The sequence below is a fragment of the Vombatus ursinus genome, unplaced genomic scaffold (assembly GCF_900497805.2).
Source record: "Vombatus ursinus unplaced genomic scaffold, bare-nosed wombat genome assembly UNPS02014848.1, whole genome shotgun sequence".
NCBI lineage: Eukaryota > Metazoa > Chordata > Mammalia > Diprotodontia > Vombatidae > Vombatus > Vombatus ursinus.
In genome coordinates this window covers 3,589,164-3,611,442 of record NW_020954626.1, presented here as the reverse complement: position 1 = coordinate 3,611,442, position 22,279 = coordinate 3,589,164, and the positions used below count along the sequence as shown (strand labels likewise).

The 22,279-nt window shown below is 37.2% G+C and overlaps 1 protein-coding gene across 4 annotated transcripts in view; it reads left to right on the top strand.

Moving 5' to 3' along the window:
• The window catches only part of MYO5A (myosin VA), a 227,318-nt gene that overhangs the window by 141,873 nt on the left and 63,166 nt on the right, over positions 1-22,279 (top strand). For all 4 annotated transcript variants that reach the window (XM_027840790.1, XM_027840789.1, XM_027840788.1 and 1 more), the window contains exons 19-23: positions 2,936-3,147; positions 4,671-4,827; positions 12,627-12,866; positions 16,291-16,539; positions 21,923-22,016. In XM_027840790.1, coding sequence (XP_027696591.1) covers positions 2,936-3,147; positions 4,671-4,827; positions 12,627-12,866; positions 16,291-16,539; positions 21,923-22,016 — 952 coding nt within the window. The remainder of the gene's footprint in view (positions 1-2,935; positions 3,148-4,670; positions 4,828-12,626; positions 12,867-16,290; positions 16,540-21,922; positions 22,017-22,279) is intronic.

Here is a 22,279-nt window from a genome sequence, read left to right as displayed (position 1 = left end):
GCATACATTATAAGATCTGGGTTGTAGGGGCAGGAGTGAAGGAAGTTATGCCCAAATGTTGAAGTAAGGAAGCCCAAAGCATGTTCTTAGTCCAGTGCGTAGTCCAGTTTGGCTGAAATGGAGAGTTTATATTGAGGAGAGACAAGATCGGCCAGGGCCTTGAAATCTAGAATTAAGAGTTTGTTTTACAGCTGCTAAGGAAGTAATAAAGGCTTGCATGCTTTCTACGTCCCAGCCAGACGTTTGCTGTTCCGTTTGCTGTCGTTCCCTTGTGAGTGACACTCCTTTTCTTTGTTCCATATCTTTGTGCAAATGACTTTCCAAGCCTGGAATGATTCCCCTCCTCACCTCTGCTGTCTATAGTCCCCAGATCCCTTTTTTTTTTTTTTAGGCAATTTGGGGTTAAATGACTTGCCCAGAGTCACACAGCTAATAAGTGTCAAGTGTTTGGTCTGAGACCAGATTTGAACTCAGGTCCTCCTGTCTTCAGGGCCAGTGCTCTATCTACTGCGTCACCTAACTGCCCCAAAGTATCTTATTTATTTTTTGGGGGGTGAGGCAATTGGGGTTAAGTGACTTGCCCAGAGTCACACAGCTAGGAAGTATTATGTGTCTGAGGTCAGATTTGAACTCAGGTCGTCCTGCCTCCAGGGCTGGTGTTCTATCCACTGGGCCCCCTAGCCCCCCCCCCCCCCCCCGCCCCGGCCAGATCCCTTTAAAGAAGACCTGCACAACCTTTGGGCTGCTTGTGGCATGCCAAAGGATTTCAGCGGCCTACAGAAAAAATTTTGGTGCGTCACAAATGGCCCATGGGTTGTGCACACCTGCTTTAAAACATGGCTCAGGGACCACTTCCTGTACCAGTCTCTTCATTATTCCTCTTAGTTCTTCCCCCTTCCACCCTCCAAATAACAATAATGACTCTTTAGTAAAATCCAAGCTTCTGGAGGGCAGGCAATTGTTTCCTTTTTGTCTTTATATCCCAGCAACTAGCACTGTGCCTAGCACGTAGTAAGTACTTAATAAATACTTGCTGCATTTGATTGAAAGTTTTGAAACAGGGGAGGGTCATGGTGAAAGCAGCTTTTTATGAAGGACGAATCTGGAAGCAGTGTAGTTAATTTTTACTTTTTGAGTTGTATTCCATTTTTCATTAGAATTTCATTTCTTTTTAGCTCATTTTGATCTGCCCAACACTTGCTTGGAACATGTTCATGCAGCTAATGTCAGAGGCAGGATTTCAATGTGGATTTTCCTTGTTCCAAGTTCAATCTTCTATCCATGATACCATGTTTCCTCTCAGAATTTATACATGGGGCTTTGCTGAGATAGGTGGCAGACATCTTGAGTTGTAGTTTGACTGTAGTGCATGGAACCTCTGAGAGAAGAAAGAAGGCAGGGCTTGGTCTAAAGCAGTGGTCAGAGAGAGGAGAGGAGAGAAAAGGAGAATCATTCTAGTTTCTTTTCTGTTTGTTTTAATCCAACATGTGTTTATTGAACACCTACTTAATATATGCCAGGTACTGTACTAGATACTAGAGATGCAAAGACAAATCAAAAAACCTCTCACCCTCTATTTTTGCATTCCACCCCAAGCCCTGGGGGTCAGTTCTGTATAGTCTTTATGTATTTCTGTAGAAATTAAAATCTGCAAGCATTCATTAAGCACCTACTACATTCCAGGCACTATGCAACAGGCTGGTATTGCCAAGACAAGAATAAAACAGTCCCTGCCCTCAAGGAGCTTACGTTCTACCCTGGGGAAACCATGTTAATGTGAAAACACATACAAAGTAAATGCAAAGTAATTTGGGGAGGGAAGGGGAATAGGACTAACAAAAGGAAGAATCCAGAAGGTCCTGATTCAGGTGAAGCTTTCTGATTTTTTTCTTCTGTAAGCTTGTCAGTGAATATGGTGGTTGTCTTTTCTGTGTGTCCCCTGAGAATTTTGGATCATGTGGGTTCCTTTCAGACTGCTTTCTCGGTGAATGGTTCACCTGATACATACTTCACTCCAAGGCCTACCACAGAGTGTCTGCATACCCAGAGGTATCTGCTACATTGTGCCTATTGTAGAAGAGGCCACATGGTCCAGTGGAAAGAGCAGTGGGCGTGGAACCCAAAGACCTGGATTCAAGTCTTGCCTCCTCTGTGGCCTACCTGTGTGGCCTTGGGCAAGCTGTAGTCGCTCAGGGTCCTTAGGTTCTTATCTCTGAAATTAGGAATGTTGACTTGATGACCACTCAGGTCTCTTTTAACTCTAAAGGTCTAGGTGCCATATTGACCTTCATTTTCTAAAAATGGCTTTGAACTTGTTAGAAGGCCTTCAGCTTCACCTATATTTTAATATGTATTTAAGATTTTTTTAAAAAGCCTCAATAACACTATAGTTGAAACAAACATTAATGACTTTAAAGGAAAGCCAACTCAATATAAATATACCAATCTTAATGTTCTCTAATTTTGTGCACTTTTAGACTTATCTTATTCGTGGTGTTTTTGTCCCCTCAGCTTTCACCTGGAATACAGACATTTACAGCATGAATCAATCAAAGAGAATATCAACATCTCCATTTCCTTGAGATGTTTAAAATACAAACAAGCTAACAAAAAACTACCCCAAATCCCACCACCAAGTTTTGGCCTCAAATAATATTCCCAGGTAGAAGAACTCTGGAAATTAGTTGTCATTATAGCCTTCCTTAAAATCCCTTCCACTTCCTCAACCTCACTAATCATAGAAATTTTGTACAGAAGTGCCTAGGATCAAAATCTGGCTCCCTTAGTTAATTGCTGATTAGCAAAAATGTTAGACGTAGTTTCACCTCTTTACTGATTCTGCTTTTAGATAATCTTTGTTTCCCTTTCTGTTCTAACCTTTTATTTATATGACCATTAATCTTGCTTCTGAATATAAATTTTTCTCTGAAAATAGGATAAAGATAAATACCAGTTTGGTAAGACCAAGATATTTTTCCGAGCGGGGCAAGTAGCTTATTTGGAAAAAATAAGGGCAGACAAGTTGAGGGCTGCCTGTATCCGCATCCAGAAGACAATTCGGGGCTGGTTGCTGCGAAAGAAATACCTGCGTATGAAGAAAGCAGCTATTACTATTCAGAGATATGTTCGAGGCTACCAGGCGCGATGGTGAGCAGAACTATGCCATCTGATTTTAGAATCTCCTAAACAGGACATTCATAGAAGGCTGCTGGCCTCTTTCTCCTTCTGTGCTCCATGCTAGGCTATTTGTTTTCAGGAGATTAAGTAGAATATCATGTCCTTTGTGCATAGTAGCTTGTCTCTCTTAAAATGAAATTCTCTTCATGGTCTTACTGCTGAAAAGCAGTATAAGCCAATGAATAAAGCTGAAAGTCATGAAAATTTTATCATATATATAATTCCACTATCTGGTTTTCATGTCTTAAAAAACATACCCATAACATACACTTTGCATATGTAGGTACATAGTCTATGTTTGTTGGATATACACTCAGTATCTTAAAAGTAAACCAATAATCACTCTCATTCTTGTTACTATTAATTTCAGCGGTAATCTCACACTTAATGTTCATCTGCTTTCACAATGGACTTTTGCTTTGTAAAAGTGAAATATAGATAACACCCACAGTATATCCTTTTGAACCTGAATATGTTGAAAAGATGCATTCAACATCTTGTTTTCACATGAGCAGATTATGAAGAAGAGGCATCATGCCATGTAATGTTTTCATACAAGAGTGTGAAAATTATTTAGTTCCAAGTAAATTGAGAATGCAAGCTTCTTTCTAAAACCATAAGGCCATCTCATACAGGTGCCGTGTGGATTTTCATTCCCTGGACTGGAATGCCTTAGAATTGCTTATCTACTATCTCTTCTTAAGGGTTTAAAGAGAGCAAAGAAACCAAATGGTTGAAAAAAGTTGGCATATTATCATGGTCAAGTTAGTAGTGATTCCATTGAAGTGTCTTCTGGAGAAGTGAGGTGAAGAGAACCTGAAAAAGAGAACTATATAGGTCAATCAGATTCCAGATGAGACATTCCTTAGGGGGGAATTTATGCAGCAATAGCTGATTAGTGAACTTTTTTTTTGAGACCATATATGGTGCTAACCAAGCTTAATAAAGTAGAAGTGTATATCAATGTATATTAATGACTGAATAGATTATGTCCAGAATTTATGCAGCAACAGCTGATTAATGAATATTTTTTGAGACCATATATGGTGCTAAATAAATTTCATAAAATAGAATAGTATATCAATGTATGTTAATGACTGAATAGATTACATCCATTTAATTTGCATATTATTTGTGGTACAGAGGAAAGAACAAGGAATTTGGACTTACAGAACCCTGGTTTAAAAATTAACTATACTGCTTATTCTCTTAGGCAGGATACTTCTCTGGGTCTTAGTTTTCTCATCTCTAAAACAAGAGAGTTGTCCAAGGTGGCAAGCTGCCTTTCCACTATGAATCTCTGATCCTATGATTCCAGAATTTGATTTATACACATACACACACACACACACACACACACACATGCACATATATATACACACATATGTGTCATTAACATCCCATAGAAAACCTTGCCTTTCTGAGAGGCCACATGACATGAATGTCTGAATATTTTAAATTATTGACACTCTATCATTGCTTACTTTGAACAGCTATGCCAAGTTTCTGCGCAGAACCAATGCAGCCACCATCATTCAGAAGTATTGGCGAATGTATGTGGCCCAAAAGAAGTACCAAATCAAACGAGCAGCCACTATCATTCTTCAGTCTTACTTACGAGGCTACATGGCTAGAAATAGATATCATAAGGTAAGCAAATCTGTTCAATCTCCTTGATCATTCATGTAATTAATAATTATTGAATGTCCACAGAATTATATGCACCATACAAAATACCAGAAGGTATATTGTAGACGTTATCTCTACCCATAGAAGGCACACTTTTAGAGGTGAATACCAGTTTAAAAATTTAGGTATCCAATCTTATGTAAATTTAGCATATGTATAAAAAAAGTAGATAGGAAAAATTTGATATCTCTCTTCTCTAGTCTAGAAAATGAGCCCAGAAGTATCTTTTGCATGAGAGGTATATAGTCTGGCAGATAAGTATTTCTATACCTTAAACAATACTGATTGAATAATTTAATATCAAGTGAGAATAGGTATAAATAAAGTAGAATCAAATAAATCTTAATCTTAGTCTCTGCCAGAATGATGAATCTGGTTGATCAGAAGGGAAGTGATAAATATAGTCACTCTATGAATTTAGTAAGGCTTTTGAATCTCTTCTATTAGGCATATTTGTAATAAATTGGAAAATTGCTATACAAAATAGGACAGCATGTGCATGACTATTTAAAGAGTCATTCATAGAGATTTTGGGGGTTTGGAGACATAGTCATGTGGGATTCAGGTGTGGAAACTGGCTTTCATCTTAAGTAGCATCATCATCAATTATGATGGTAGAATGAAAATATATCATTAAGTTGTACAGGCTAGGAGAGGAAAAACACAGTTAAAATGGCCTTGGTAAATTGAACCAAGGGGTAAGAGCTAACAATGAAATTCAGCCTAGATTAGTACAGATTTTACTTAATAAGGGGGAAAAAATCACAAATATAGACTAGGAAATAATTTGTTACGTGTGACTGAAATGTATGTAAGAGTGATAATAGGCCATAAACTAAACACAAAACAATACATTACTTAATTTTAAGAACGCAAATGTGGTACTAAAATCCAATGCAAAAGTATCAAAAAATAATACTCTAGTTATAATTATTCATTATTGATTGTGCTCAGAGTATCTTCTGGATTTATCTTAAGGCCTGGGGTGGGGAGGAGGATGGCAGGGATGAGGAGGAGAAAATGGAGAAATTAGAGGAGATTCAAAGAAGTTGGAATGTTTAACCTGGAAGTAATGTCAAAGCTAAGTGTAGCTATCTCCCCCATTTTTCCTTTACCCAAATTTATGCATGTCATCTGTATCTTCAGAGATGATTTCTGAGACAAGTGCATTTTCCATAGCCACCCCCTAAGAGGTTTCCCTGATATTGTGACTGTGATAAAGATCTCCTGGAAAGCCCTCCATCCACTGTTTTTAGATTTCCTAGAAAGTCAAGCCCCTTTACTTTCTAAGGTTTATAGGAACATATATTATAGCTGTGTTTAAAGTAATTTAATGAGAGTCATTCTTAGGTTATTTTCCCTTTCCTCCTAAAGTTGCTTTGGTTACTTTGGAACTCTTTCCATGTGTCATTAGGCTTGCCTTGGAAAGCTACTTAGACATACTTTTGCCTTTAAAAAACAAACAAACCCTCCTTGAGGAAATGATGCTTAGGAACCACCTCAAGCTGATTCCTTTTCTTTCTTGTCTTGGGTTGCCAGCTTCTCCCCAGCAGCATCTGAAACGGAGCAGCACCATTAGTTTGAAAGCTATTTCTGAGTTGAATTGCTCAGCTACAGTGTTATGTAGGGACAAATTAAGTTAGAAATACAATGTTAGTAGAAGATGACGAGTCAGGAAGTCCCTATTTGTGTGTTCTGTGTTGTCATAAGATTATTATTTTACCCAACTATGTTTCAGGTTATGTGTTTTCCATGGTGGTTTCTTGAGATTTGAGGGTGAAACAAATGGCCTTCAACCTCACTGACTCAATAGTGAAAATGAAATGCAGATTGCAGTGTTTATTTTCAGCTAAAATTACTGAAGTGAAGATAAGCATTTCAAGTTAAAAGAGAGGCAGAAATGGGGAAAGGAAATGAGACTAGGAAAATGGGCATTAATTGCTTTTCAATTCTTTGAGGTTTAAAGCTTGAAAAACTTTAATTTTTTTTATTGTTGCCTCATACTTGTCTGTTGGTCAGGTAAGTACAGTTCATCCATTAAGATTATATTTAGTAAGAGGCTTATAATGCCTGATATAATAACAGTATAAATCACAGTGAGTTCATATAATGGAAAACAGACACCAAAAAACCATGACAGTGAATTTGCTTTTAAAACAGGTTAATTTTTGCCATAATCTTTCTATGTATAAGCATTTAGAGTAATTTTGCATTTGCATTTTATTTTTTATTTTTAAAATTTATTATTTATTTTTAACGTTCTTTTCTTTTTAAATTTTGAGTTCCAAATTCTTTTCCTTCCTTTCCCCAAATGCAAACAAAATTTTATTGATTATACCTGTGAAATCATGCAAAAAATATTTCCATATTAACCATATTAAAAAAAATTGAGAAAAATAAAGCGAGAAAATTATACTTCAATTTGCATGCAGAGTTCACTACTTTTCTCTCTGAAGTTGGATAGCATTTTTTTCATCGTGAGTCCTTTGGAATTGTCTTGGATCATTGTATTGATCAGAATAGCCAAGTCTTTCGCAGTAGATCATCATTACGACCTTGTTGTTATTGTGTACATCCCAGTTCTTGCTTCCCTTTGCATGAGTTCATATAGATCTTGCCATGTTTTCTTCTGAAGCTACCCTTTTTGTCATTTCTTATAACAAAATAGTACTCCATCACAATCATATACCACTTGTTCAGCCATTCCCCAGCTAATGAGCATTCCCTCAATTTCCAACTCTTTGCCAGCACAAAGGGAGCTGTTATAAATATTTTATACATATAGATCCTTTTCCTTTTTCCTTTGATCTCTTTGGAATGCAGACCTAGTAGTAGTATTATTGCTGGATCAAAGGGCATGCAAAATTTAAAGCCCCTCAGGCATAGTTCCAAATTGTTCTCCAGAATGATTGAACCAGTTTGCAACTCCACCAACAATTTATCAATGTACCTATTTTCCCTCATCCTCTCCAGAATTTATCATTTTTGCTGGGGGTGAGGTGGTACTTCAGAGTTATTTCAATTTGCATTTCTCTAATCAATAGTGAGTTAGAGTATTTTTTCATAGCTTTCATTTCTTCTTCTGAAAACTGCCTGTTCATATCCTTTGACCATTTATCAATTGGAGAATGGCTCTTATTTTTATAAATTTGTCACACTTCCCTATATATTTGAGAAATGAGGCCTTTATCAGAGAAATTTGCTCTTAAATTTTTTTTAATGTTACTTCATTGTCTATGGTACCTTTTTGCAAAATATAGTTTCCATGACGATCTCTTTTAATTAGGTCTATTTCCGTTTTTGCTGTGTCTGAAATCATGATTGCTCCCCTTGCCTTTTTTTCTTCATCTGAAGCATAATAGATTCAGTTCCAGCCCTTTATTTTAACTCTATGTGTGTCTTTTTGTTTCAAGTGCATATGTTATAAACAACATATTGTTGGCTTCTGGTTTCTGATGTATTCTGCTATCCGCTTCTGTTTTATGGGTGAGCTCATCCCATTCACATTCACAGTTATGATTACTAATTGTATTTCCCCTCCATTCTATTTTCTTCTGTTTATCTTTCTTTCTTTTTATTCTGTCCCTCCTCAAAAGTTTGTTTTGCTTCTGACCCCTGCCTCCCTGAATCTGTCCTTCCCTTTGTCATTCTCCCCTTGCCCCCATATCTCTTATCCCTTTCCCCTCCTATTTTCCTATTGGGTAAGATAGATTTCTATACCTAACTGAATGTGTATATGTATGTATATGTGTGTGGGTATTTTTTTCCCTCTTTGAACTAATTCCAATGAGAGTCAGGTTCAAGCATTGCCCCCCCCCATTTTTCTCCTCTACTTTCTTCCTTGTGTGCCTCTTTTTTATGTGAGAAATTTCCCCATTCTACTTCTTCCTTCCCTCTTCTCCCACTACATTCCTCTTTCTCACCCTTTCACTTTATTTTTTAAAAAGATCATCCAAACATGATCGACTCACACCCATTCCCTCTTTGTAGACTGCTTCTAACAACTCTATTTATCTTAAAGTTCTTGGGAGTTACATGAATCATTTTCCCACATAGGAATGTAAACAGTTTAACTTTATTGAATCTCATGATTATTCTTTCATATTTACCTTTTATGCTTCTCTTGAATATTGCATTTGAAAGTCAAATTTTCTATTCAGTTGTGGTCTTTTCATAAGGAATATTTGAAAGCTTTCTACTTCATTAAATTTCCATTTTTTTCCCCTGAAAAAATTTTTACACTCAGTTTTGCTGGGTTGGTTAGTCTTTTTTGTAATCCTAGCTTCTTTGCCTTCCAGAATATATTCCAAGTCCTCCACTCCTTTAACATGGAAGCTGCTAAACCTGTGTGATTCTGACTGTGGTTCCATGATATTTGAATTGTTCCTTTTTGGCTTCTTGAAATATTTTCTCCTTGACCTGGAAGCTCTGTAATAGTCCTGGGAGGTTTTTGTTTTGGGATCTCTTTCAGGAGGAGATTGGGTGAATTCTTTTAGTTCTTTCCTAATTTAACATATCAGGGCAGTTTTGCTTTGCAATTTCTTAAAATGTGATGTCTAGGCTCTTTCTTTGATCATGGCTGTCAGAGTAGTCCAATAATTCTTAAATTGTCTGTCTTGGATCTGTTTTCTAGGTCAGTTGTTTTTCTGATGAGATTATTTCACATGTTCTATTTTCTCATTCTTTTGTCTTTGTTTTATTATTTCTTGATATTTCATGGAGTCATTAGCTTCCACTTGCCCAATTCTAATTTTAAGAAATTGTTTTCTTCAGTGAGCTTTTATACCTCTTTTCCCATTTGCTCACTTCTGCTTTTCAAGGATTTTTTGGGGTGAGGCAATTAGGGTTAAGTGACTTGCCCACGGTCACACAGCTGGAGTGTCAAGTGTCTGTGTGGGGCCAGATTTGAACTCAGGTCCTCTTGATTCCAAGCCCAGTGATCTATCCACTGTGCCACTTAGCTGCCCCTTAAGGATCTTTTCTTCAGTGAATTTTGTGCCTCCTTTTCCATTTGACCTATTATGCTTTTAACAGAATTCTTTTTGTCAATGAATTTTTGTGCCTCTTTTGCCATTAGGCCAATCCCATTTTTTTAAGGCATTATTTTCTTCAGTATTTTTATGTGCCTCTGTTACCAAGCTATTAATTTTCTTTTCATAATTTTCTTACATCACTCTCATTTCTTTTCTCATGTTTTTTCTTTACCACTCTTATTTTCTCTAACTTTTCCAGGATTTCTTATTCTGTTTGAGTCCAATTAGCATTTTCCTTTGAGGTTTTGCTTGTAGCTGTTTTCACATTGTCTTCTCTTATGTCTTGATCTTTCCTGTTACTATAGTAGCTTCTTTTTTTTTTTTTGGCAAGGCAATTGGGATTCAGTGACTTGCTCAAGATCACACAGGTAGTAAGTGTCAAGTATCTGGTCTGAGACCAGATTTGACCTCAGGTCCTCCTGACTCCAGGGGCAATGCTCTATCCACTGTGCTACCTAACTGCCCCCATAGTAGCTTTTTATGGTCAAGTTCTTTTGTTATTGTTTTTGTTTACTCATTTTTCTGCCTATTTCTTGATTTTGAAATTTACTTTAAAGTTAAAGTCTGTTAACCAGGGGGTGGCAAAGCACTGTCTCAAGCTTCAGGCTTTTGGTGCTGCTGTTTTCAGAACTAGGTCTGGGGGTCTACAACTTTTTGGTGCTTCTAAGATGGTGAGAAATGGGGAAAGGTATGGTCACTGCACTTTGGTGTTTACCTAGGAAAGGCCCCTGCTTTTCTGCAGCTGCAAATTCTAGTGTTCCTCTTGGCCCTGGAACTATGACCAGGTCCTCTGTTCTCCTGTGGCTGCAAATGCTCATTCTCCTCAGCCCTCTGAAACTGTGACCAGAACCGCTGATGGCTGGTGACCAATCACAAGCACTCCTTTCTACCCTGGAACTGTGACCCAGAACTGCTTTTGGGCAGTAGAATTGCCAATCAGTGCTAGCTGTACCCAATGACAGCAGACTGTCCCCTGTATTCTCTTTATGACCAGCTTTCTGACCCCCTTCCTGGCTCTGAGCTGAGAGCTCCTGAAATTGCTGCTGCTGCCACCGACATTGTCATAGCTGCCTCCAAGGCTCGCCACTGGTGCTCTCTCCACATGTGCTCCTGGCTGGCATCCACTGTTGTGTCACAGATTTTTCTTGCCATACTTCTAAATTGTCTTAGACTGGAAAGATGTCTCACTCTCACCTTTCGTTGGCTCTGCTGTTTCAAAATTTGATTTGAGGAGTTATTTTAAAGTTGTTTGGAAGAGAATGGTGGGAGAGTTCAACTGGGTCACTGCCTGTACTCTGCCATCTTGTCTCCACCCCCCCCCCAAATTTTAAATATTGGCTAATTCTTTCCAACAGAACCAAAGTGTTATATTGTTTTTTCATTGTGTTTAGTTTCTTATGAATAAATCTGAACACAGGAATATATTGCTTCCTTTAGATCACTACACTGTTATATTTTAATCGCTTCTTTAAGAAGCTTTGTACATTTTGACATTTGCACATGGCAGGTGTCCGGTGATAATAATATTTTTTAAGCAATCACAGAACTTTCTGGGCTCTGAACAGTAGAAGAAAAACTAATATTATTCTTAAGGCCAAATGATCAAAAATTCATTTAGAAAATAGTTTATATACTGAGAAAGTGATTTCATAGAATCTTAGATTTTGTAGGGATCTTAGATAACATCTAGATAAACCTTTAACATAATATATACACCCTTTCTACAATGACCTTGATAGGTAGTCATTCAGATTTTGCTTGAATTTCTCTAGTAATGGGAAATTTGGTTATTGGACAGCTTTAATTGCTGGAAAGTTCACTTGAACATTGTGATGGATTTTTAAAAATATAAGGTGATATAAAAATAGTTTGTATTATAAGCATCAAAGATTTAATTTTGTTCCTAGTTTTCCTGTTAATTTGTCTGGTTTTTGATAGACAGGTGTTTTATAAAATTTCTTTGTGTCTTTGTTCCTCCTTCTTTTGGATGCGACAAACTGAATTCAACTCCATTTGGTACAGTGCTTGTAAAACTCTCTTTAGGGAGATTTTCTTGAGGATGATCAATATGAGTGCCTGTTTTATACCTAAAAAAAAAGCCCCCCAGTAGGCCTTAAAAATCAGCCCATTAATATCCAATCCTTATTTATATAATAGGAATAAGAATAAAACCTATCTCCCATGGTTGTCTTGAGGACGAAATTAGATAATATTTGTAAAGTGCTTTGTAAACCTTAAAGTGCCATAAAAATGCTAGCTATTATTATAAAGCATTGTCAAGTAATGGTAATAAATGGTGGGAAAATATGTACCTTCAATAGCAGGTGATTCTTGGGATGCCAAATTTTGTTAATTTGAGTGTCAGCCAATGACAGGAGACTAAAAAGAATCATCCAACAATGAGGCAGATGCCAAGATTGAGTTATTCCTTTCTGTTTTAGCTTTCCTTCCCTGATCATACTATCCCTTGCTTTTATTTTTAAAGACACCATATAAATGTCATTGCTTTGTCTATATGCATAGATCATATTTACAGAAATAGAATGCATATCCTTATTTAAACCCTCAAACTGTCTTTTAAAAATGTGCATGCATATGCTACCAGCATATAATAATTCATGTTTCATGTGTCTCCTGCTCTTCTAGTTCATCAAATGAATGCATTATTGCTATGAACCAGGTGGACTCTGGGGTATAGTGTTGCTTCACATTTATCTTCTTTTGCAGATCCTCTGTGAACATAAGGCCATCATCATCCAGAAGCAGGTGCGTGGCTGGCTGGCTCGGCTGCACTACAAAAGGTGTCTAAAGGCCATCGTCTACCTGCAGTGCTGTTTCCGACGAATGATGGCCAAACGAGAGCTGAAGAAGTTGAAGATTGAGGCCCGCTCTGTTGAGCGCTATAAGAAGCTGCACATTGGTATGGAAAACAAGATTATGCAATTGCAGCGTAAAGTTGATGAACAGGTAAGTACAGGTCACTTCCACTTGACCCTGATGTAAAGAAAAAGATACAGGGAGTTACCATGTTTAGGCAAGTAGCCAAGGTTAAAAATATCACTGTCAACTGAAATTTTAATGCTATCATTTTATCTCTTTATTCTAACAACTAGAAGCTAAAAATCATGAGTAGTTAATAGATGAAAAACATTATTTAATGTAATGAAGCAGGAAATTATTTCCAGGAGGCTTACTAGAAGTAAGATAGGAAGTACATTAAAGAGTGGCCAAATTTGTTGGCACTCTCAACTTTGAATGACCCTTCAGGTGTTGGCAGCCTGGCTTTTGTATCTCCTTTAAATAGATGGAAGCTGTTGTCATAACATCTGTGAAGTGAGTGAGCCGAGTATTGTCTTCATTTTCCAGATGAGAAACTTGAGAGACAAAGAGACCTTTGGCTTGCCAAAGATCATGCAGCTAATTAGTAATAGAGACAGGAAATTGAATTGAATTTGGCTTGTCAAAGTTTGAGCATTCTAGAGTACCATTGAGAGAGTAGAAGGCCCTGAGGAAAATCTAAGCAAATGTAGCCCCCCTTCCTCCTGACACCCTATGCTGGGCGGAACCTGGATGAAGGGGAGCCCCGAACAAGGTTTCCTTCACACTGGGGAGGCCATTACTGTTACCACTAATGCTAAATCCTGATGAAGCTTCAGATTCTAGTTTCCTAATCTTGTGCAGAAGGGAGAATTCTGGATTTGTTGTCAGAGGATATAGTTTTGAATCTCAGCTCTGCTGCCCAGGTGACCTTGAGCAAGTCACTTAACTCTTAAGTGTCAGCTTCTTCATCTATAAACTGAGTTGAGTTTTACTAGATAGCTTCTAAGGTTACTTCTTGCTCCATTTCTGTGCTTAGGTTTCCGAATTCTGAGTCCATGACACCAGTGCTAGCATCATATACAGTCTTAACCTTTGTGTGTTTTCTTTTGTTGTCTCTTATCCACCCAGCACCATACCTGTTACTGCTGAAACTCTCATTTCTCCAAATTGATGATGCTGCTTACCAGTGATTTTCTATAGTTGATAAAATTGGAGAATACAGAAAGAAGGGTAGGACTGAGTATCACTGAGTCAGAATGTGTCTAGAAATGCTGAGAGAGCTCTAGGACTAGATCTTCCTGCAGGCTTCACCATTAGAACTAAAACTTATTCTTAGGGTTGTGCTACTGATACTACACTGGGGGGGAAATGTTCAGCAACAGAAAGCCATTAGGAAGGGCAAAAAATAAACAAAACACCTGCTTCAGGTTTTTTCTTTTAATGTTCCTACTACTCTTGTCCCTTTAGTACTACTTGATCTGCTATTTATTTACTTGTTCCCCTTCTTTAATAGGGTCTTTTTCACAGAAATACGGATCATGAATATATCAGGGTCCAGAGTAATTTTTCATTCTGTCTCTCAAAGAGTAATTTTTCATTTGTTTTGTGTTTTGTTTTGTTGTTGTTCTTCAGCATTTTTTGCACAGGAAGCATTTAGTCAAAGGTTTTCCTCCCTACCTCCCTGTCTCTTTCTCTCCTCCTTCCCTTTCTCTCTCTCTCTTTCTCTCTCTGCCAGGAAACGGTAAAAGTCACTGTGTTATTAAGTTTCTTGCTTCCCTCACAGACAAACCAGAAACCAGAAGTTAACTAGGCCCTTCTGGCTTTCCTTGGCATACTGGGCATGCCGGGCATGCCTCATGGGAGGAAAGTTTCTGTGTTTCCCTTGAGTGTTAGATCTGGAAACCTGAGAGATGGTTGCATTCAAAGAAAGGAAGTTTAGACTCTCTTTTCTCCCTCGGGCTATGCTACAGCAGCCACTTTCTTTGCCACATTCTCCCCATTCATTTCACTCCCCAGGACCCTCTCATTACTTGCCAATGATACCAATGGACAGTGTTAACAGTCAGGGCAGGGGCAGCCCAGGATTAGCAGCAGTAGCAGCAGTCCCTTGCTGTGCTGTGAGCTACAGCAATCCCCAGGAGGCCTTTTTGGTCCTGAGTCCCTAAATGGGAAGAGCAGTGCTCCTTAGTATCCCAGCAGGACTGAGGCATAGGACTGAAACAAGAGGATGAAAGGGAGAATGAAAATACAGAACAGAAGAAGGAAAAGGAGGGAGAGCATGAAAGAGAAAAATGAAAGGTGCCAGTGATGGGAGCAGATTGAGTGACAACCAGTAATCAGTGCAAGTGCCACTCAGTAACACCTATTCCATAGGTTGCTGGTTGCTGTGGTAATTGACTAGTTACCATAAACAATTTGCTGTATCAGTCAAGCACATTTTTTGTTCCTTCCTCTTTTTAGACTTGTGTCAAAGAAGGCAGAGGAAAATATGTGAATTTATTATAACCACATTTAGACATTTTGATTGGGTTTTACCTGTTAGAAGATCAGGTGGAAGATCTATGCTTCCTCATCTCTTTGTTCATGCTGCACACTTTTTGGTTATACTCTAGCAGTAGTTTCTTTTTCACATTCTTCTCTAAAATCAATTTGTGTACAATTTCTCATTTATTCATCTAACCACCAAATGTTTATAAGGTTCCTAAGGGCTCTGAACTTAGTTGTCTACATGGGTGGGGGAAGAAAACATATTTTCCTTACAGGAAGAAATAGGGTTAAACTATATTTAAAGGCTAATATTACATTATTTTTTAATCTTCCTTCTTAAATTTCTTAAATGGAAAGATGCACACCTGTTTCATTAGGAAAGTTGAAATTGAAATTGAAATTGAAATTCTTTAAATTAGTATATTTTAATTGCAAAAATATTAATGAAGCCTCGAAGTCTCTACCTATACTAGTATAATTTTTTTTTAGTGAAATTGAAGGTTCCTTTGTATTTGTTTAGTATAATTTCAAAGTTCCAACATGTTTAACAAAAGAGATGGATTTATCTTCCCAAGGAGATCTTTTAAAAAGTTTAATTACATTTAAAATATTACCTAGAAAATGTAAACAAAAGAACCAATGAATTACTATATGGTGTCTACTCTGTTTTAACCACTTTGTCTGTTATTGTGGGAGAATACATAAGAAAAATCAGAGAGATAATCCCTTTTGAGGAACCTTGGTTTAATTGGAAGGAAAATATTTCAAACTACTTGAGAACAATTACAGAGTAAACTATTATTAGCAAGTGTAAAGTTCGATTTTATTAATGGAATATATAAATGCTTAGGGGAGCAAAGTAAAGCAATGATCAGAAAGTAATTGCTTTAATTGACATTCCTTTGATGATGTTCAGTTGGGAAAAACCTACTAGCTACTTCCTTGGATAATTGTGAGCACTGGCTTTCTGACAAATAATTGATGTGATATTTTATTTTCTTTTTTCTTCCTACTCTCCCTCTTTCATTTTTCCTTGTGCATCTATCTGTTTTTTACTTTTATTTTTGCTGCTACTAATGCAAAGAACAAAGAGTATAAATGCCTACTTGAGAAGCTGAACACCCTGGAGGGGACATATACCTCAGAAACTGAGAAACTACGCAGTGATCTGGGTCGCCTCCAGCTTAGTGAGGAGGAGGCAAAGATTGCCACTAGTCGAGTCCTCAGTCTCCAAGAAGAAATTGCCAAGCTCCGGAAAGACTTGGAACGAACTCAGTCGGAGAAAAAAACAATTGAGGAGTGGGCAGACAAGTACAAAAAAGAAACAGAGCAGGTAAGAACTAACTTCCTATCTACTACTACTCCCGACAAAGGGCATTTGTTGATTTGTTCTACTGTAACCATTGCTGTGCAAGTAAAAATCTTATTGGCTCAGTACCCTTTATTAGTACTCCCAGGGCATTTCTCACATTATGAATAACTTCAGACATTTTAGTAGAGCTTTTTGAATAATGATAGCAGAGACAGGTACAGATATCTTTAGAAGAAAATTATTAACTTAGTACTGGGTCTTATTTCTCTTTATAATAATGTTCTAGTCCGAATGCAATTCGGTATAACTGACCTTGTCCCTCTATTTAGATTGTGGTGCTTGAGAAACTACTTTCAGCAAAGCAGGCTGAAATGTATTGTTAATACCTGACAAATGCTCATGACCCATATTAATACAGGAATACTAATAGAATCCTGCACTTAGAGCTGCAGATCAAGTTAAAAACTAGGCATGACCAATGCTAAGAGTCCAAAGCTAAGCATAGAAAGTCTATGGGGACTATTGTAAAGCCAAGAAATACTGTCCATCACTGAGGAGTATTTGTAGACTCAACATTACTTCTGTTGTGCAACTAAGGGGTTAAATGGGGGGTGGGGAGGGAAAAAAGGGCTAAGAGAGAGGAAATTACTCTTATCCCATATGAAGAAGGAATCTGACTGGGATAGCAGAACAATTGTCTACCCTCATTGATAACAAAACTCTATGAAACTAGAAAAACCTACCCAGGCATGACTTTTGGTTCAACTTTTGAAGATGCACCTATTGCTGTTGTAAACATGATGATCTTAAAACTCTAGAAATGCATAGTGTATCTTATGGGATTTTCAAGTATGGTATGGGAAGTAGTGTTTAAATGTCTATAAAGACTCTTCTTTTTAATGAATGGAAAACTAAGTAAATGGCATGATATTTCAGATGCCAAACTAGTTTTACTACTCTAAAGTAAAAAAGGGAGAGTCAACATGGACAACTGTCTTGATATCTTCCTGATTACTATTGCTGGCAAAATCTTAACTAGGGTCCTCTTGTACTGGCTATTGAACATCATCAATTATATGCACTCAGGATCACGTCAGTTTAGGATGCAACACAGCACAAATATCTGCTTTATAGTAAGTACAGGAAAAGTTAAGCAAATGAAATCAAGATTTCTGTGGCACTCATGGACCTGACAAAAGCATTTGTTAGACCTGGGGTCTGGAAGCTACAAAGCTCTTAAATGACTCAGAAAAGTGGTTGTGCTTTCACCTATAATGCTGATACCAGCAGCTTGAACAGTTTGGTTGTCATCTGTTGATCCAGATGACAGAATAACTGATAGTGAGCTCCTGAAACATTCACATTCTCTATAATTGAAGTAATGCTCATCACAGCAGGTGTTTATTGAGGTATCTTTGTAGAGAGAATGACAGTAGATTCTCTAAGAAGATTGGGTATAGACAGATGAAATGGAATAGCTTTAGGCACAAAGAGCAGATGAACTATTCTGAGGATATACTGAAATAGTGTGTCACAGCTATCCATGGATAGCTAGATACATCAACCTGACATTTGGTAGTAAGGAATAGTATATATCTTTGCTTAGGACTTTAGTGAGATTACTTGTATGAAATTTCAAATACGGAAAGACTTTACAAACACTAGTTTAAAGACATATACTGGAGAACACTTCATGTCTGTAGTATGAAAAGATCATATACACATATTAGTCTTTTTTGCCTATGCCTATTGAAAATAAGCACCAAGAGCTAATGTCTATCAACCAATTCATTAAATGGAAATATATTTAGAGTTTTACTTTGAAGGATAATCATATATTAACATCCATAAGTTCATTCCCTTCCTGAATGCCATTCTTTAAAATATGTATTTATATTTCCTATATTTTACACAATTCAGTCATTCAACTTGTAGCCTCTTATAGACATGGGATATCTATTTTACTTGATAGATATGTAAAAACATCCTAAATAACCAATTTAAGAAATTATCAGCAAAAGTCTTTATAAAAGAAATGGAGGATTTTATAGCATCTCATCTGTTTAATGTGCACATACTTTTAAGTAAAACAGTCTGGTTGAAATAAAATTTATCTTCTCCTCTTCTGTTTATAGCCCCTTCTCCATTTGTTTTAAACTAATAAATAAATTATTTTTAAAATTAAATCAATTCAACAAGCATTTATTAAATACCACTATATACCAGATTCCAGGCACTTTATGAGGCAGTGGGAATACAGATACAAAAATAAGATAATGCCTGCCCTTAAGGAACTTATGTTTTGCTAGAAGGATATAATGTGTTCACACATAAATAAATATGGGATATATATGTATTATAATAAATGTAAAATAAATATGGGATACACACACACACACACACACACACACACACACAAAGTTATTTGGGGAGAGGAGACACCAGCAACTAGCATAATCAAGAAAGACTTCTTGAAAAGGGTGGCACTTGAGCCTTGAAGGGATCTAGGGGTTCTAAGAGGCAGAAGTGAGGAGAGAGTGCATTTCAGGCATGGGGGACAGCTTGTGCAAAGGCATTGAAGTGGGAGATGGAATATTATGTCATGAGAAGTTTGTTTGGCACATATGTATTATAAATCTGAAAAAGGCTTGAGATAGTGGGAGGTTTTGAAGGCCAAACACAGAAGTTTGTATTTTATCCTAGAGACAGTTGAGAGCCTCTGAAAATTCTTAAGCAGAAGTGTGAATTGGTTGCACCTGTGCTATAGAAATATCAATTTGGTGTCTTTGGAGGATGAAGTGGAGAAGGGAGAGACTGAGATGAAGGGAGACCAATTAGGATGCTGTTGTATTTTTCCAGATGAGAGGTAATACTAAGGAGGTTGTGGTGTGAGTGGAGAGAAAGGATTGATTCAAGACGTGTTGGAGAGGTAGAATCAAGGAGCCTTGGCAACTGGTTGTGCAAACCAGATAAGAATGGTGGTGCCCTGGACAGATATAGGGAAAACAGAAGGAGAGGTGGGTACAAGGGAAAAGATGAGTTTGTATTGCACATGCTGTGTTTGACAATATAGAGGTAGAGCTCTCCAGAAGATAATTGGAGATGAGGGACTATAGCTCAAGAGAAAGGTGAGGGCTTGATATGTATAGTTAGGAGTCATCTGCATAGAAATAATGATTGAATCCATGAGAACTAATCAAATTATCAAAAGCTAATGCAGAGAGAGAAGAGTAGAGACAAAGATAGAGCACTAGAACACACTGACACTTAGGGGCAAGATAGGAATGATGAATCTGCAAAGGAAGCAGCAGGATCAGTCAGATCAGTCAGGTAGGAAGAGATGCACAACTGAGCATTGTCACAAAAAACCCAGAAGTGAGTGAGCAACAATGTCAGAGGGTCAAGAAGGATGAGGACTAAGAAAAGGCCATTAGATTTAGCATTAAAGAAATCATTGGTTACCTTGGAAGAGCAGTCTCAGTCTAACAGTGGGAATAGAAACGAGATTACAAGGAGTGGAGAAATGATTGGGAGGTGAGAAAGTGGAGGCAATATAGATAGACATTTTTACCCCTAGGAATTTGGATGTGAAAGGGAAAAAAGATATAGAATGATACCTTAAAGGGATGGTAGGGTCAAATGGAAGTTTTGTTTTTTGTTTTTTTGCCTAAAGATTTTTAAGTTTTTAAGGGAGACCTGGGTATTTTTTAAATGGCAGGGGAAGAGACTAGTAGATAAGAAGAGGTTAAAATAAGGTAGAGTGAGGACAATCAAAGTGGTGAGTTTCTATAGGAGGGTTTAGGACTGAGGGCACAAGTAGAGAGATTGGTATCATCAATATCATCAACAATAATAGTCACTTTATCCTTTAATACTGGAGTAAATGAATAGGTCAGTGGGGAATGATGTTGAGGTAAGGATGGATTAAAGTAGGGAGAGACTTGAGGCAAGGAGAGCTGTTAGAAGGCTATTACAGTGGTCCAGGTGATAGGTCCTGAATTAGGTGACTGTGTGAGGGGAGTAAAGTGTATGTATACAAAAAGTGTTGTAAAGGTAAAAATGACAAGAGTTGGCAAACTATTGGATATGTGGAGTAAGTTAGAGAAGAGAGGAGTTGAGGATGACACTGGAGTTATAAATCTGGGTTATCTTTATGAATCTGGTGGTATCTTTAACAGTAACGGAAAATTTGGGGAGAGGAAAGGGTTTATGGGGGATAATGAGTTCTGTTTTGAACAGTGAGTTTAGATGCCTGTAGGATACTCAGTTTGAGATGTCCAAAAGGCAATTGGGTATGATACGGGAAGGAGTTCAGGAGAATAGGGCTCAATATATAGATCTGATGAGATCACCAAGATAACACAGAGGGAGAAGAGAAGAGAGCACAGGACTGAGCCCTGAGATACACCAATGGCTACTGGACATGACCTGGGTAAAAATACAGCAAAAAAACTGAGACAAGTAGGAGAGAGGAACCAAGAGAGAACAGTCATGTGTACTCAGAGAAAAGAGAATAAGGAAGTAATCAGCAGTGTTAAATGCTATAGAGAGTTCAAGAAGGGAGAGACTTGAGAAGAAGCCATTAGAACTGCAAATTTGGAGATTGTTGTTGACTTAGAAGAAGGCAACTTCAACTGAGCAGTGTTGACAGAAACAAGGTTGCAGATCATTTAAAAAAGAGTAAGAGGAGAGGAAGTGGAGGCTCTGATAGTAGTTGACTTTGTCAAGCAGTTTATCTGAGGAGAGGAGAGATCTAGAATGATAATGAGTGGGGATTATAGGCTCTGAGAGTTCGTTTTTGGTTTTGTTTTAAGAATAGGGAGACTTTTGCATCTTTGTGAAAAGTAGGGAAGGAGCACTGTAAACTATCAGAAAGAGTTTCTATTTGTTTCCAAGCAGAAGTTTCCAAAAGCAACTTCTTTTGGATATGCTTCCAGATTTTGATATGGCACAAGTATTGTTTCAAAATGGCAACTTTCTGGATCTTGAGGGGCCTTTAGTAACATAGGCAATCATCCTTGGTCTCTTCATACTTTGCTGAGTTGTATGAGACGAAAATCTCTGTTTTGTTTTTTAAGTTTTATTAAACATTTAACATTGAACATCAACTACCAACTAAACTTGGTAAATATATCTAAATTAATTTCAGTGTATATAAAGTATAACAGTTTTTAGTCACTCCCTCTAAGACCTTATCAAGATTCTCTGTCCATTCATTAAAAATATGACTCTTCATAACTTAAGTTTACACTCTGGGAATTCTTTACTTTGAGGAAAGGATTAAGATGAGGAGTCCACTCTTACTTCAAGGATAAACTTGTTGAATTTTGATTCCAGTATATTTGTATTTGTTATGATGATATAGACATTTTAAACAATTAACATTAATAATTTTATTTTATAGCTGGTATCAAATCTGAAGGAAGAAAATACGTTGCTGAAAAAGGAAAAAGAGACACTCAACCATCTTATTTCTGAGCAGGCCAAAGAGATAACAGGTTAGTTGATTTTGAAGTTTGTAGTTCTCTTTAAAATAATTTCCCCTGTCTCAACGTTGCTCACCCCTAATCTGCCAAGTGCCATATCAAACTTTGCTTGTTTTTTTTGTCAACTTTGTTTATATTACTATAAAAATAAGTCATATAAAAGTTATCTGTATTTTATTTTTCTAGCATGGTTATTTATGCATCAGCTAACACTTTTTTTTCTCAGAGATATTACCAATGCCATGATTGTTGTATTTCTCTTGCACTCTCAAAAT